The sequence below is a fragment of the Oncorhynchus clarkii genome, chromosome 6 (assembly GCF_045791955.1).
Source record: "Oncorhynchus clarkii lewisi isolate Uvic-CL-2024 chromosome 6, UVic_Ocla_1.0, whole genome shotgun sequence".
Taxonomy (NCBI): Eukaryota; Metazoa; Chordata; class Actinopteri; order Salmoniformes; family Salmonidae; genus Oncorhynchus; species Oncorhynchus clarkii.
This window is the reverse complement of record NC_092152.1, coordinates 89687716-89701463: the sequence shown is the minus strand read 5'-3', so window position 1 is coordinate 89701463 and position 13748 is coordinate 89687716. Positions and strand designations below refer to the sequence as shown.

The 13748-nt window shown below is 51.3% G+C and overlaps 1 protein-coding gene across 1 annotated transcript in view; it reads right to left on the bottom strand.

The window, feature by feature from the left end:
• Window positions 1-5100: 5100 nt before the first annotated feature.
• The window catches only part of LOC139411791 (OTU domain-containing protein 7A-like), a 97975-nt gene continuing 89327 nt past the window's right edge, over window positions 5101-13748 (bottom strand). Inside the window, exons 12-13 of the mRNA XM_071158536.1 lie at window positions 7647-7731; window positions 5101-7396 (exon numbers count right to left, since the gene is read on the bottom strand). Of these exons, the coding sequence (XP_071014637.1) occupies window positions 5495-7396; window positions 7647-7731 (1987 nt within the window). The 3' untranslated portion in view covers window positions 5101-5494. The remainder of the gene's footprint in view (window positions 7397-7646; window positions 7732-13748) is intronic.

Sequence of the window (13748 nt, the reverse complement as noted above, 5' to 3'; positions counted from 1 at the left end):
CTCACTGGTAGGTATTGGTGCTGCACAACAACTCATCCACTCACTGGTAGTTATTGGTGCTGCACAACACCTCATCCACTCAGTGGTAGGTATTGGTGCTGCACATCACCTCATCCACTCACTGGTAGGTATTGGTGCTGCACATCACCTCATCCAGTCAGTGGTAGGTATTGGTGCTGCACAACACCTCATCCACTCACTGGTAGGTATTGGTGCTGCACATCACCTCATCCACTCACTGGTAGGTATTGGTGCTGCACATCACCTCATCCACTCAGTAGTAGGTATTGGTGCTGCACGACACCTCATCCACTCACTGGTAGGTAGGTATTGGTGCTGCACAACACCTCATCCACTCAGTGGTAGGTAGGTATTGGTGCTGCACATCACCTCATCCACTCACTGGTACAGTAGGTATTGGTGCTGCACATCACCTCATCCACTCAGTGGTAGGTATTGGTGCTGCACATCACCTCATCCACTCAGTAGTAGGTATTGGTGCTGCACGACACCTCATCCACTCACTGGTACAGTAGGTATTGGTGCTGCACATCACCTCATCCACTCAGTAGTAGGTATTGGTGCTGCACGACACCTCATCCACTCACTGGTAGGTAGGTATTGGTGCTGCACAACACCTCATCCACTCACTGGTACAGTAGGTATTGGTGCTGCACAACACCTCATCCACTCACTGGTACAGTAGGTATTGGTGCTGCACAACACCTCATCCACTCACTGGTACAGTAGGTATTGGTGCTGCACAACACCTCATCCACTCACTGGTACAGTAGGTATTGGTGCTGCACAACACCTCATCCACTCACTGGTACAGTAGGTATTGGTGCTGCACAACACCTCATCCACTCACTGGTACAGTAGGTATTGGTGCTGCACAACACCTCATCCACTCACTGGTACAGTAGGTATTGGTGCTGCACAACACCTCATCCACTCACTGGTACAGTAGGTATTGGTGCTGCACATCACCTTATCCACTCAGTGGTAGGTATTGGTGCTGCACAACACCTCATCCACTCAGTGGTAGGTAGGTATTGGTGCTGCACATGACCTCATCCACTCAGTGGTAGGTAGGTATTGGTGCTGCACATGACCTCATCCACTCAGTGGTAGGTAGGTATTGGTGCTGCACATGACCTCATCCACTCACTGGTACAGTAGGTATTGGTGCTGCACATGACCTCATCCACTCAGTGGTACAGTAGGTATTGGTGCTGCACATGACCTCATCCACTCACTGGTACAGTAGGTTAAGCATTGTTTCTTGCCTTTTATAAACATCACAACAGTGCTTTCTTTGAATAAAAGTTTGGATGGTCCAATTTTCAAAGGTCTCTATCGTTGTTATTGCAATGTAGGGCAAACTAGGACACTGACATAAGTACCATTTGGCTTCATTGACATGTACCCCATATAGACATTGTACTGAAACACAGCTGATTGATTTAAACACTAGGTGGTCGTCTATACCAGCGGTTCCCAAACTGTGGGGCGGGGGGGGGGGCGCAGCGGCAGCACGTGGTCCTCCCCTCTCCATAAAAAAAATTATATATATACGTATATATATATATATATTTTTTTAAGGAACTCAGTCCAGCTTTAAACTTACTCCTCCTGAAAGTCATAATAGTAGAATGTACAAGGTGACATTTCTAAATGGGGGTATGACATCATCAGCTCCTCTTGTCATGTTAGTCATTGTTCACATTTAGAGAGATGTTTATAACTATTCAGGAATGTCCAGATCAATCAGCCCATGGGCAGTCTTTTTTTTTGTTGTTTTTTTAGCCCATAAATATTGTTGTAGTTTTTGAGTCACTCCAATATCACATGGATACACATTAGACGTGATCAAATGTGTAAATAATTGCAAGAAAATGAGCATTAAAAACGACAACATTTTCCTTGCACCCCGTGACACAATGTGTAGAATTGCAGGAGAGAAGCTTTTAAACCTGCTAAAATTCTCTCTACCAACAAGCGGGGTGTCAAACAGTTTGTGTCATGAACAGTGCTTGTGCCCATAGGGGGGGGGGGACGTTTGGGAACCCCTGATCTATAACCAACAACAGAACACAAGGACAATGTATTATTATTGTAAATCAAATATGTGAAAGTCGATGCCAAACCCCCGGATAGGAGAACTGAGGTATTTCAGATTAGACTCACACACACACACACACACCCTGCCATCTTGCTATAGACAGATCTATAAGTTCAAGCCCCGGCTTTGCATATACATACAATCTGACCATTATGTAGAGATGAAGACACTGTACCAGTTAGGTGAGTTAGTTGATAGGCCATCACTTACCGTTCCCACTGTTTATCCCATAGGACTCTGGATGGATGGGTTCTAACCGTTACTGTTCATAACTGTTTATTCCATAGGACTCTGGATGGATGGGTTCTAACCGTTACTGTTCATAACTGTTTATTCCATAGGACTCTGGATGGATGGGTTCTAACCGTTACTGTTCATAACTGTTTATTCCATAGGACTCTGGATGGATGGGTTCTAACCGTTACTGTTCATAACTGTTTATCCCATAGGACTCTGGATGGATGGGTTCTAACCGTTACTGTTCATAACTGTTTATTCCATAGGACTCTGGATGGATGGGTTCTAACCGTTACTGTTCATTACAGTTTATTCCATAGGACTCTGGATGGATGGGTTCTAACCGTTACTGTTCATTACAGTTTATTCCATAGGACTCTGAATGGATGGGTTCTAACCGTTACTGTTTATTCCATAGGACTCTGGATGGATGGGTTCTAACCGTTACTGTTCATAACTGTTTATTCCATAGGACTCTGGATGGATGGGTTCTAACCGTTACTGTTCATAACTGTTTATTCCATAGGACTCTGGATGGGTGGGTTCTAACCGTTACTGTTCATTACAGTTTATTCCATAGGACTCTGGATGGATGGGTTCTAACCGTTACTGTTCATTACAGTTTATTCCATAGGACTCTGAATGGATGGGTTCTAACCGTTACTGTTTATTCCATAGGACTCTGGATGGATGGGTTCTAACCGTTACTGTTCATAACTGTTTATTCCATAGGACTCTGGATGGATGGGATCTGTTTGGGTGACATTAAGTCTCCCAGAGTAGGAGTGCTGTTCTCGGATCAACTTTGTTAAGACTATAATGAATGGACTGTGGGGGGGGGGGGACCTGATCCTAGATGAGTACTCCTCCTCTGGGACACATTATGTAATACAGGCAACCTGAATCTCAACAGTATGTCTTTTAACCCTTAAACTATAGGACAACATAATGCCATGGTAGGGACAGACAGATACCCACTGTGGAAGTACAACATAGTATTAATGAATATATGTTGTGCTTTTACATATGAATAAAAACAAAACAACAACAATTTGTTATCACCGTCATCACGTGCTGTGACTTCTGATGAACCAGGAACTAGGAAATATCCCCTCTTCACATTTAAAACGTCTGGTTAACTACGTGTTACAGTTTTGTCGGCAATACGCAGCCCAGTGGACCAACCAGGATAGGGTGTAACATATGCCCGTAGAGTCTCGTAAATGTGGTGATGCCTGAAGGATGTTGTGTGTGTATATATATATATATATATATATATATCGACGATCTATCAACCCGTTTTAAAACCAACCAGCCCTTCAATGTCAGATCGATTGAGACAATCATGACAATACGACAGATCATTTTCCCTTGATATGATGTCGGTCCAACCCTCGACCAACCGACGCTTGGCGTTCAGCCCCCCCCCCCCCCCCCCACCACCACCACCACCTAATGTCCGTGCACTTAAAGTAACTTAACAAAGTGACAAACGGTTTCCATAAGAAGAAAAGAAAAGTGAAATATTGCTTCATGGCATTTTGTGAAAATCATATAATAAAAATATTTTCTCTATTACACTTGTAAAGCCTTGGCTTGTAAATTCCCCGTCATCACATTCTCTATACACAAAAACACACAAACTGATTTTTTCAATTTGTTTTTTACACAATATACTAATCTTATTTTGTTCCTCATTTTTGCTATGTACTGTACATTGGTATCTAATGTGCAAATTAATAATTTAAGTTGTGTAAAACTCTCAAACGAATACAAAAATCATATTTTTACATTTTAAATGGTGAGAGTCCTTGAATCAGGTACATAAAAAGGATCCCAAACTGCATTATAATTCAGGAGTGTTTCGAAGAGCCGTTCTCTCTCTCTCTATATATTTAACATCTTTGGCCAGGAGATTTCATGTTCTTTTGTCGTTGTAATGAACGTTAAGACATTCAAATGTGGGAAAACCTAATGGTAGCAACACCACACAGCACCTGTAAAATAACAACCAAGATAATCAACTGCTGATGAAAACACATTCGGTTTATCGAAGACGTGTAGAATGCAGAGGAAAACATTAAATAAAACATTTTTTTGAGGCAGACCAATCAAACTAGCACTGAAACAGTATCCCTGCCCTCGCTGTGATAAGGAGCACGATTCATTAAAACCAATTTGATTTTGTTGTTGTTTCGTTTATACCCGGGGGTAATCAATGTGAGGGCGCACGGCAAATTTAACTTACAAAGTGCAATTTCACCACACGGAACGGCTATTTTCCTTAGTGTGGGTTTGTTTGCAGTTGACTGAATATCCGGCCTGTTGTTGTCTATTGTCTTTCAGCTGCAGCAGAGGATTTCAACTCTCTACTGAAGCCAACATGAGTGCAGAGACAACAGAAAGGGTTCACAGTGAGTTGCCATTAAGACAATTATTGATTAAAAAACAACAAAATTAACAACGTTGAAGTTACTAACGTATTGCTTTGAGAAGTTTGTTTTTTAAAAGTTGGTTGAAGATTTTAAGATCAAAACAGTCCGGTTTTAGTTAGATGTTAGATTTAAGTTTACGTTTTGAACCACTGCACAACAAAATGCAATTGCTATTTTCATGTGTACTGTATTTGCCTGAAATGATATCTTAGTTTGCCATTCAAGTTGTGGGCAAAAAACACAAGACATTTCTCCATAAAACTAACCGAAAATTGAATTTGAACCCTATTTTTTTATTTTTTTTTAATGAACAAAGTTCTAAATTCCTGCTGGCCAAAGATGTTAAGTGGACAGAGATCTACCCTGCTTGTCATCAAGTAGTTGTGTCCTTTACAGTAGCCTACTGTACTGTACACTGAGACAGGAAAAGTGACAGGAATGAAATGTTTTAAACAGAGCAGGCGATCAACTGGCTCTGAGCGTGTCTGTCTGTCTGTCTGTCTGTCTGGATGTCCCAACGTCCACAGACAGTCTATTGAGTAGAACCTGTTCTATCGCCTTCTCTATGGACACAGTTCTGTCTGTCTGTCTGTTGTGTTGCGTTGTCAGCAGCTGGGGTTTGCTGTACCTGTCGTGCGATAGATAGTACACCAGGCTATAGAGTAGCAGCACCTCTGGCTGGCGCGGTACCAGGGGGCTACCCAGGCCTACTGAGGGCCTTGGCCTCCCTCTCCTTGTGTTTCAGATCCTCCTTGAAGCAGTAGGAACAGTAGTTATCTGTCTCCGGCCGCCCGTAGAAGGAGCACTTCTCCCTCTTGCATCTCCTCTGCTGCAGGCAGTACACCAGGCAACCCCCCCCGGCGTTACCGATCTGACCTTTGACCTTGTCGGACCCCGAACCCGTCCTGGTGACCCTACTGCTCCCCCAGGTCTGAGGCAAGTCGGCGTCGGCGAACTCCAGACAGTCCTGTATGTGGCTAGCGTTGAAGCCGTTGGTATAGGTATGGGACTTGTGCTCCCCAGGCATGTTGTAGGGCTCCGTGGTGCCTGGGACCCCCGGGTGGGTGTGGTTGACCCCGGTGCCCAAACGGACCCCAGACAGGCGGGCTGGAGAGTAGCTCTGGGAGGACAGAGAGCGGTTCTGCTGGGGGTAAGTGGCACAGGTCTTCAGGGTGCCCACCAGAGGAGGCTTGTAGCTGGGCTGGGGGTCGTCCGGCTGGAAGCTGGGTGCCTGGAGGGCCTGGAGGTTGACGTCTCTCAGGTGGATGATACTGGACCTCTGGATGGGAGGGGTATGGCTGTAGTGGGCTGACACTGGGACTGTAGTTGGGACGGGCCTGGGGACAGGGGGGACAGACCCCGGTCTCCTGGTAGCACCGTTGCTGGGGGAGGAGTTGGGGGAGGGGCTGTGGCGGCCCTGCATCTTCAGGGCAATCTGTGGGGGGGTGTGAGGGGTATGGCTTTGGTGGTGTCTGGCTGGGGAAGAAATAAAGTCCTGGGGAAGGGGAGTAGGAGGAGGAGGGCAGGAGGGAGGAGGAGGAGGGGTGCGGGTGTCTCGCTCCCTCTCTCTCTCCCTTTCTCTCTCTCTCTCCCTCTCTCTCTCCCTCTCTCTCTCCCTTTCTCTCTCTCTCTCCCTCTCCTTTTCTCTCTCTCTTTCCTTCTCCCTCTCTCTCTCCCGGTGAGGGGCGCTCTCCTGCTCTGGTTTCTTCAGGGAGTTGGAGGGCCCGTTGGTCGTAGTAGTCGTGGTTGTAGAGTTTGCTGCAGGTTTCTTCTCTCCTTCCTTCCTCCTGGTCTCCTGCTCGGCAGAGAAGCGCTCCTGAGCGGAGGTCAGATAGAAGGAGATCATCTCCTCGTGGAACTGGTGGCGATGGGAGGTGAGGAGAAGGCCGGCGAAGATGAACTTCCTCTCGCCCTGCATGGCGGCTCTCAGTATGTTGAGGCTCAGCTTGACGTCTGTGCTGTACTTCCAGTGCTCCGACAGGGCCTTATCCCCCACCAGCCGGGCCAGGAGACCCCCCCTGTCCCTGTCCCGTTCCCCAGGAGGAGAGGGCACGCCTGCGGGACGCTCGGTGGGAGACGGGCTGGTGGTCTTGTCCGAGGAGAACGACGTACTCGCAGACTGGCCCTCCTTCTCTCCTCCTCCTCCATCCTTCCGGGCTTTTCCTTCCCTTTTCTCCTTCTTCTTGTCTACGTTATTCTCTGTCCCTCCTCCGTTGCCGCCGCCCCCCCCTCCTCCGTTGCCGCCCCCCCCTCCTCCTCCGTTGTTCCGGCCGTTGCCTCCAGAGTTGGAGCGGTTGATCTTTCCGTGGACCAGCCCTCCCAGACCTCCCATGTTCTTCTTCAGCTTGATACCCAGGGTTTTACTGAAGCTGCCTAGCTTGTTGGCCACAGAGTCTGTCCTGGTCTTGTCCTTGTCTTTACCCTGTTGCTGCCTCTCCGTCTTCTCCTTGGGATCCTTGTCCTTCACGTAGACCTTGCCGTTGTTGACGTTGGAGTTGCTGCAGACGGAGTCTCGGTCGGAGTCCATGGAGTCGGCTAGAGACTGGACGTCGTCGCCCCCGTGGGACGCCGTGGGAGACTCCGGCTGGGCCAGGGGAGCCTGGAGAGAGAGAGAGGGTTGAGAAGGGATGGAGAGGAAGCACAATCAGTAAATGATGTTGACCTGTCTAATCTACTCCATTTCAAGACTATGACATCAAAACGTAGTTTGCTTTATTCCTTGTACATAGACAGTAAGGTGCTGAGGAGCTGGCGGTACAACACGGATGCAGAACAACCTATCAAATCTATTCACAACAATTATTTGCTGGCATTAGCCAATCAATGTGGAAGAGAAAGAGGAGAGGTACCCTGGTCTCAGATGGTATCCTGATCCATGTTACGTTCATGTAGTTATGCAGCAGGGTCAGTTTGGCTTCCAGAGATAGGATTAAACTGAGGGAGAAAGGTTACGAACATTAGATAGCAACAGTAAATCTGGATTATAAATGCTACGCTTTTGAAGAAATATAAACTCAGCAAAAAAAAAGAAACGTCCCCCGTTTTCAGGATTCTGTCTTTCAAAGATAATTCGTAAAAATCCAAATAAGTTCACAGATCTTCATTGTAAAGGGTTTAAACACTGTTTCCCATCCTTAATTAATGGACCGGTGGAAAGGTCATCAAGACACTAACAGCTTACAGACGGTAGGCAATTAAGATCACAGTTCTGAAAACTTAGGACACCAAAGAGGCCTTTCTACTGACTCTGAAAAACACCAAAAGAAAGAAGCCCAGGGTCCCTGCTCATCTGCGTGAATGTGCCTTAGGCATGCTGCAAGGAGGCATGAGGACTGCAGATGTGACCAGGGCAATAAATTGCAATGTCCGTACTGTGAGACGCCTAACACAGCGCTACAGGGAGACAGGACGGACAGCTGATCGTCCTCGCAGTGGCAGACCACGTGTAACAACACCTGCACAGGATCGGTACATCTGAACATCACACCTGCGGGACAGGTGCAGGATGGACAACTGATCATCCTCACAGTGGCAGACCACATGTAACAACACCTGCACAGGATTGGTACATCCGAACATCACACCTGTGGACAGGTACAGGATGGCAACAACAACTGCCAAGTTCCACCAGTAACGCACAAATCCCTCCATCAGTGCTCAGACTGTCCCCAATAGGCTGAGAGAGGCTGGACTGAGGGCTTGTAGGCCTGTTGTAAGGCAGGTCCTCACCAGACAACACCGGCAACAACGTCGCCTATGGGCACAAATCCACCGTCGCTGGACCAGACAGGACTGGCAAAAAGTGCTCTTCACTGACGAGTTGCGGTTTGTCTCACCAGGGGTGATGGTCGGATTCGCGTTTATTGTTGAAGGAATGAGCGTTACACCGAGGCCTGTACTCTGGAGCGGGATCGATTTGGAGGTGGAGGATCTGTCATGGTCTGGGGCGGTGTGTCACAGTATCATCGGACTGAGGTTGCTGTCATTGCAGGCAATCTCAACGCTGTGCATTACAGGGAAGACATCCTCCTCCCTCATGTGGTACCCTTCCTGCAGGCTCATCCTGACATGACCCTCCAGCATGACAATGCCACCAGCCATGCTGCTCGTTCTGTGCGTGATTTAATGCAAGACCGGAATGTCAGTGTTCTGCCATGGCCAGCGAAGAGCCCGGATCTCAATCCCATTGAGCACGTCTGGGACCTGTTGGATCGGAGGGTGAGGGCTAGGGCCTTTCCCCCAGAAATGTCCGGTAACTTGCAGGAGCCTTGGTGGAAGAGTGGGGTAACATCTCACAGCAAGAACGGGCAAATCTGGTGCAGTCCATGGTCACATGTCTGTGGAACTTGTTTAGTCTCAGTTGTTGAATCTTGTTATTTTCATACAAATATTTACACATGTTAAGTTTGCTGAAAATAAACGCATTTGACAATGAGAGGACGTTTATTTTTTTTGTTCATTTAGCAATGAATTAAGATTGAACACTACAGCCTGTAGTGATACGTGTTAAAGTTTTATAGATAATAAACCATGGATAGTTAATCTCTAATAAAAATAAGGCTCTTTGTGATTAGTGCTGGGAACAATGTTTAGTTGAGAACACGAATCCCAACATTCATTCTTCTATTCAAGAATAATGATATTTTTCAATGTTCCCTGCAGCACAGTTAGCTGACCCCTACTACCCCTCTACTACCCCTCTACTACCCCTCTACTACCCCTCTACTACCCCTCTACTACTACCCCTCCACCTCTACTACTACCCCTCCACCCCTACTACTACCCCTCTACTACCCCTCTACTACTACCCCTCCACCTCTACTACTACCCCTCCACCCCTACTACTACCCCTCCACCCCTACTACTACCCCTCCACCCCTACTACTACCCCTCCACCTCTACTACTACCCCTCCACCCCTACTACTACCCCTCCACCTCTACTACTACCCCTCCACCCCTACTACTACCCCTCCACCCCTACTACTACCCCTCCACCTCTACTACTACCCCTCCACCTCTACTACTACCCCTCCACCTCTACTACTACTCCCTCCACCCCTACTACCCCCTCCACCCCTACTACTACCCCCTCCACCTCTACTACTACCTCCACCCCTACTACTCCCTCCACCCCTCTACTACCTCCACCCCTACTACTACCCCCTCCACCCCTACTACTACCCCCTCCACCTCTACTACTCCCTCCACCCCTACTACTCCCTCCACCCCTCTACTACCTCCACCCCTACTACTCCCTCCACCCCTACTACTCCCTCCACCCCTCTACTACCTCCACCCCTACTACTCCCTCCACCCCTACTACTCCCTCCACCCCTCTACTACCTCCACCCCTACTACTCCCTCCACCCCTACTACTACCTCCACCCCTACTACTCCCTCCACCCCTACTACCCCCTCCACCCCTACTACTCCCTCCACCCCTACTACTCCCTCCACCCCTCTACTACCTCCACCCCTACTACTCCCTCCACCCCTACTACTCCCTCCACCCCTACTACCCCCTCCACCCCTACTACTCCCTCCACCCCTACTACTCCCTCCACCCCTACTACTCCCTCCACCCCTCTACTACCTCCACCCCTACTACTCCCTCCACCCCTACTACTCCCTCCACCCCTACTACTCCCTCCACCCCTACTACTCCCTCCACCCCTACTACTCCCTCCACCCCTACTACTCCCTCCACCCCTACTACCCCCTCCACCCCTACTACTCCCTCCACCCCTACTACTCCCTCCACCCCTACTACTCCCTCCACCCCAACTACTCCCTCCACCCCTACTACTCCCTCCACCCCTACTACTCCCTCCACCCCTACTACTCCCTCCACCCCTACTACTCCCTCCACCCCTACTACTCCCTCCACCCCTACTACTCCCTCCACCCCTACTACTCCCTCCACCCCTACTACCCCCTCCACCCCTACTACTCCCTCCACCCCTACTACTCCCTCCACCCCTACTACTCCCTCCACCCCTACTACTCCCTCCACCCCTACTACTCCCTCCACCCCTACTACTCCCTCCACCCCTACTACTCCCTCCACCCCTACTACTCCCTCCACCCCTACTACTCCCTCCACCCCTACTACTCCCTCCACCCCTACTACTCCCTCCACCCCTACTACTCCCTCCACCCCTACTACTCCCTCCACCCCTACTACCCTCCACCCCTACTACTCCCTCCACCCCACTACCCCTACCCCTACTCCCTCCACCCCTACTACTCCCTCCACCCCTACTACTCCCTCCACCCCTACTACTCCCTCCACCCCTACTACTCCCTCCACCCCTACTACTCCCTCCACCCCTACTACTCCCTCCACCCCTACTACTCCCTCCACCCCTACTACTCCCTCCACCCCTACTACTCCCTCCACCCCTACTACTCCCTCCACCCCTACTACTCCCTCCACCCCTACTACTCCCTCCACCCCTACTACTCCCTCCACCCCTACTACTCCCTCCACCCCTACTACTCCCTCCACCCCTACTACTCCCTCCACCCCTACTACTCCCTCCACCCCTACCCCCTACTCCCTCCACCCCTACTACTCCCTCCACCCCTACTACTCCCTCCACCCCTACTACTCCCTCCACCCCTACTACTCCCTCCACCCCTACTACTCCCTCCACCCCTACTACTCCCTCCACCCCTACTACTCCCTCCACCCCTACTACTCCCTCCACCCCTACTACTCCCTCCACCCCTACTACTCCCTCCACCCCTACTACTCCCTCCACCCCTACTACTCCCTCCACCCCTACTACTCCCTCCACCCCTACTACTCCCTCCACCCCTACTACTCCCTCCACCCCTACTACTCCCTCCACCCCTACTACTCCCTCCACCCCTACTACTCCCTCCACCCCTACTACTCCCTCCACCCCTACTACTCCCTCCACCCCTACTACTCCCTCCACCCCTACTACTCCCTCCACCCCTACTACTCCCTCCACCCCTACTACTCCCTACCCCTACTACTCCCTCCACCCCTACTACTCCCTCCACCCCTACTACTCCCTCCACCCCTACTACTCCCTCCACCCCTACTACTCCCTCTACTCCCTCCACCCCTACTACTCCCTCCACCCCTACTACTCCCTCCACCCCTACTACTCCCTCCACCCCTACTACTCCCTCCACCCCTACTACTCCCTACTCCCTCCACCCCTACTACTCCCTCCACCCCTACTACTCCCTCCACCCCTACTACTCCCACCACCCCCTACTACCCACTACTCCCTCCCCTACTACTCCCTCCACCCCTCCACCCCTACTACTCCCTCCACCCCTACTACTCCCTCCACCCCTACTACTCCCTCCACCCCTACTACTCCCTCCACCCCTACTACTCCCTCCACCCCTACTACTCCCTCCACCCCTACTACTACCCTCCACCCCTACTACTCCCTCCACCCCTACTACTCCCTCCACCCCTACTACTCCCTCCACCCCTACTACTCCCTCCACCCCTACTACTCCCTCCACCCCTCTACTACCTCCACCCCTACTACTCCCTCCACCCCTACTACTCCCTCCACCCCTACTACTCCCTCCACCCCTACTACTCCCTCCACCCCTACTACTCCCTCCACCCCTCTACTACCTCCACCCCTACTACTCCCTCCACCCCTACTACTCCCTCCACCCCTACTACTCCCTCCACCCCTACTACTCCCTCCACCCCTACTACTCCCTCCACCCCTCTACTCCCTCCACCCCTACTACTCCCTCCACCCCTACTACTCCCTCCACCCCTACTACTCCCTCCACCCCTACTACTCCCTCCACCCCTACTACTCCCTCCACCCCTACTACTCCCTCCACCCCTACTACTCCCTCCACCCCTACTACTCCCTCCACCCCTACTACTCCCTCCACCCCTACTACTCCCTCCACCCCTACTACTCCCTCCACTACCCTACCCCTACTACTCCCTCCACCCCTACTACTCCCTCCACCCCCTACCCCTACCCCTACTCCCTCCACCCCTACTACTCCCTCCACCCCTACTACTCCCTCCACTACTCCCTCCACCCCTACTACTCCCTCCACCCCTACTACTCCCTCCACCCCTACTACTCCCTCCACCCCTACTACTCCCTCCACCCCTACTACTCCCTCCACCCCTACTACTCCCTCCACCCCTACTACTCCCTCCACCCCTACTACTCCCTCCACCCCTACTACTCCCTCCACCCCTCTACTACCTCCACCCCTACTACTCCCTCCACCCCTACTACTCCCTCCACCCCTACTACTCCCTCCACCCCTACTACTCCCTCCACCCCTACTACTCCCTCCACCCCTACTACTCCCTCCACCCCTACTACTCCCTCCACCCCTACTACTCCCTCCACCCCTACTACTTCCTCCACCCCTCTACTACCTCTCCACCTCTACTACCCCCTCCACCCATACTACCCCCTCCACCCCTCTACTACCCCTCCACCCCTACTACCCCCTCCACCCCTACTACCCCCTCCACCCCTCTACTACCCCTCCACCCCTACTATCCCCTCCACCCCTCTACTACACCCTCCACCCCTCCTACCCCCTCCACCCCTACTACCCCCTCCACCCCTACTACCCCCTCCACCACCTCTCCACCTCTACTACCCCCTCCACCCGTACTACCCCCTCCACGCCTCTACTACCCCTCCACCCCTACGACCCTCTCCACCCCTACTTCCACCTCTACTACACCCTCCACCCCTACTACCCCCTCCAACCCTACTACCCTCTCCACCCCTACTATCCCCTCCACCCCTACTACCCCCTCCACCCCTCTACTACCTCTCCACCTCTACTACCCCCTCCACCCGTACTACCCCCTCCACGCCTCTACTACCCCTCCACCCCTACTACCCTCTCCACCCCTACTTCCACCTCTACTACACCCTCCACCCCTACTACCCCCTCCACC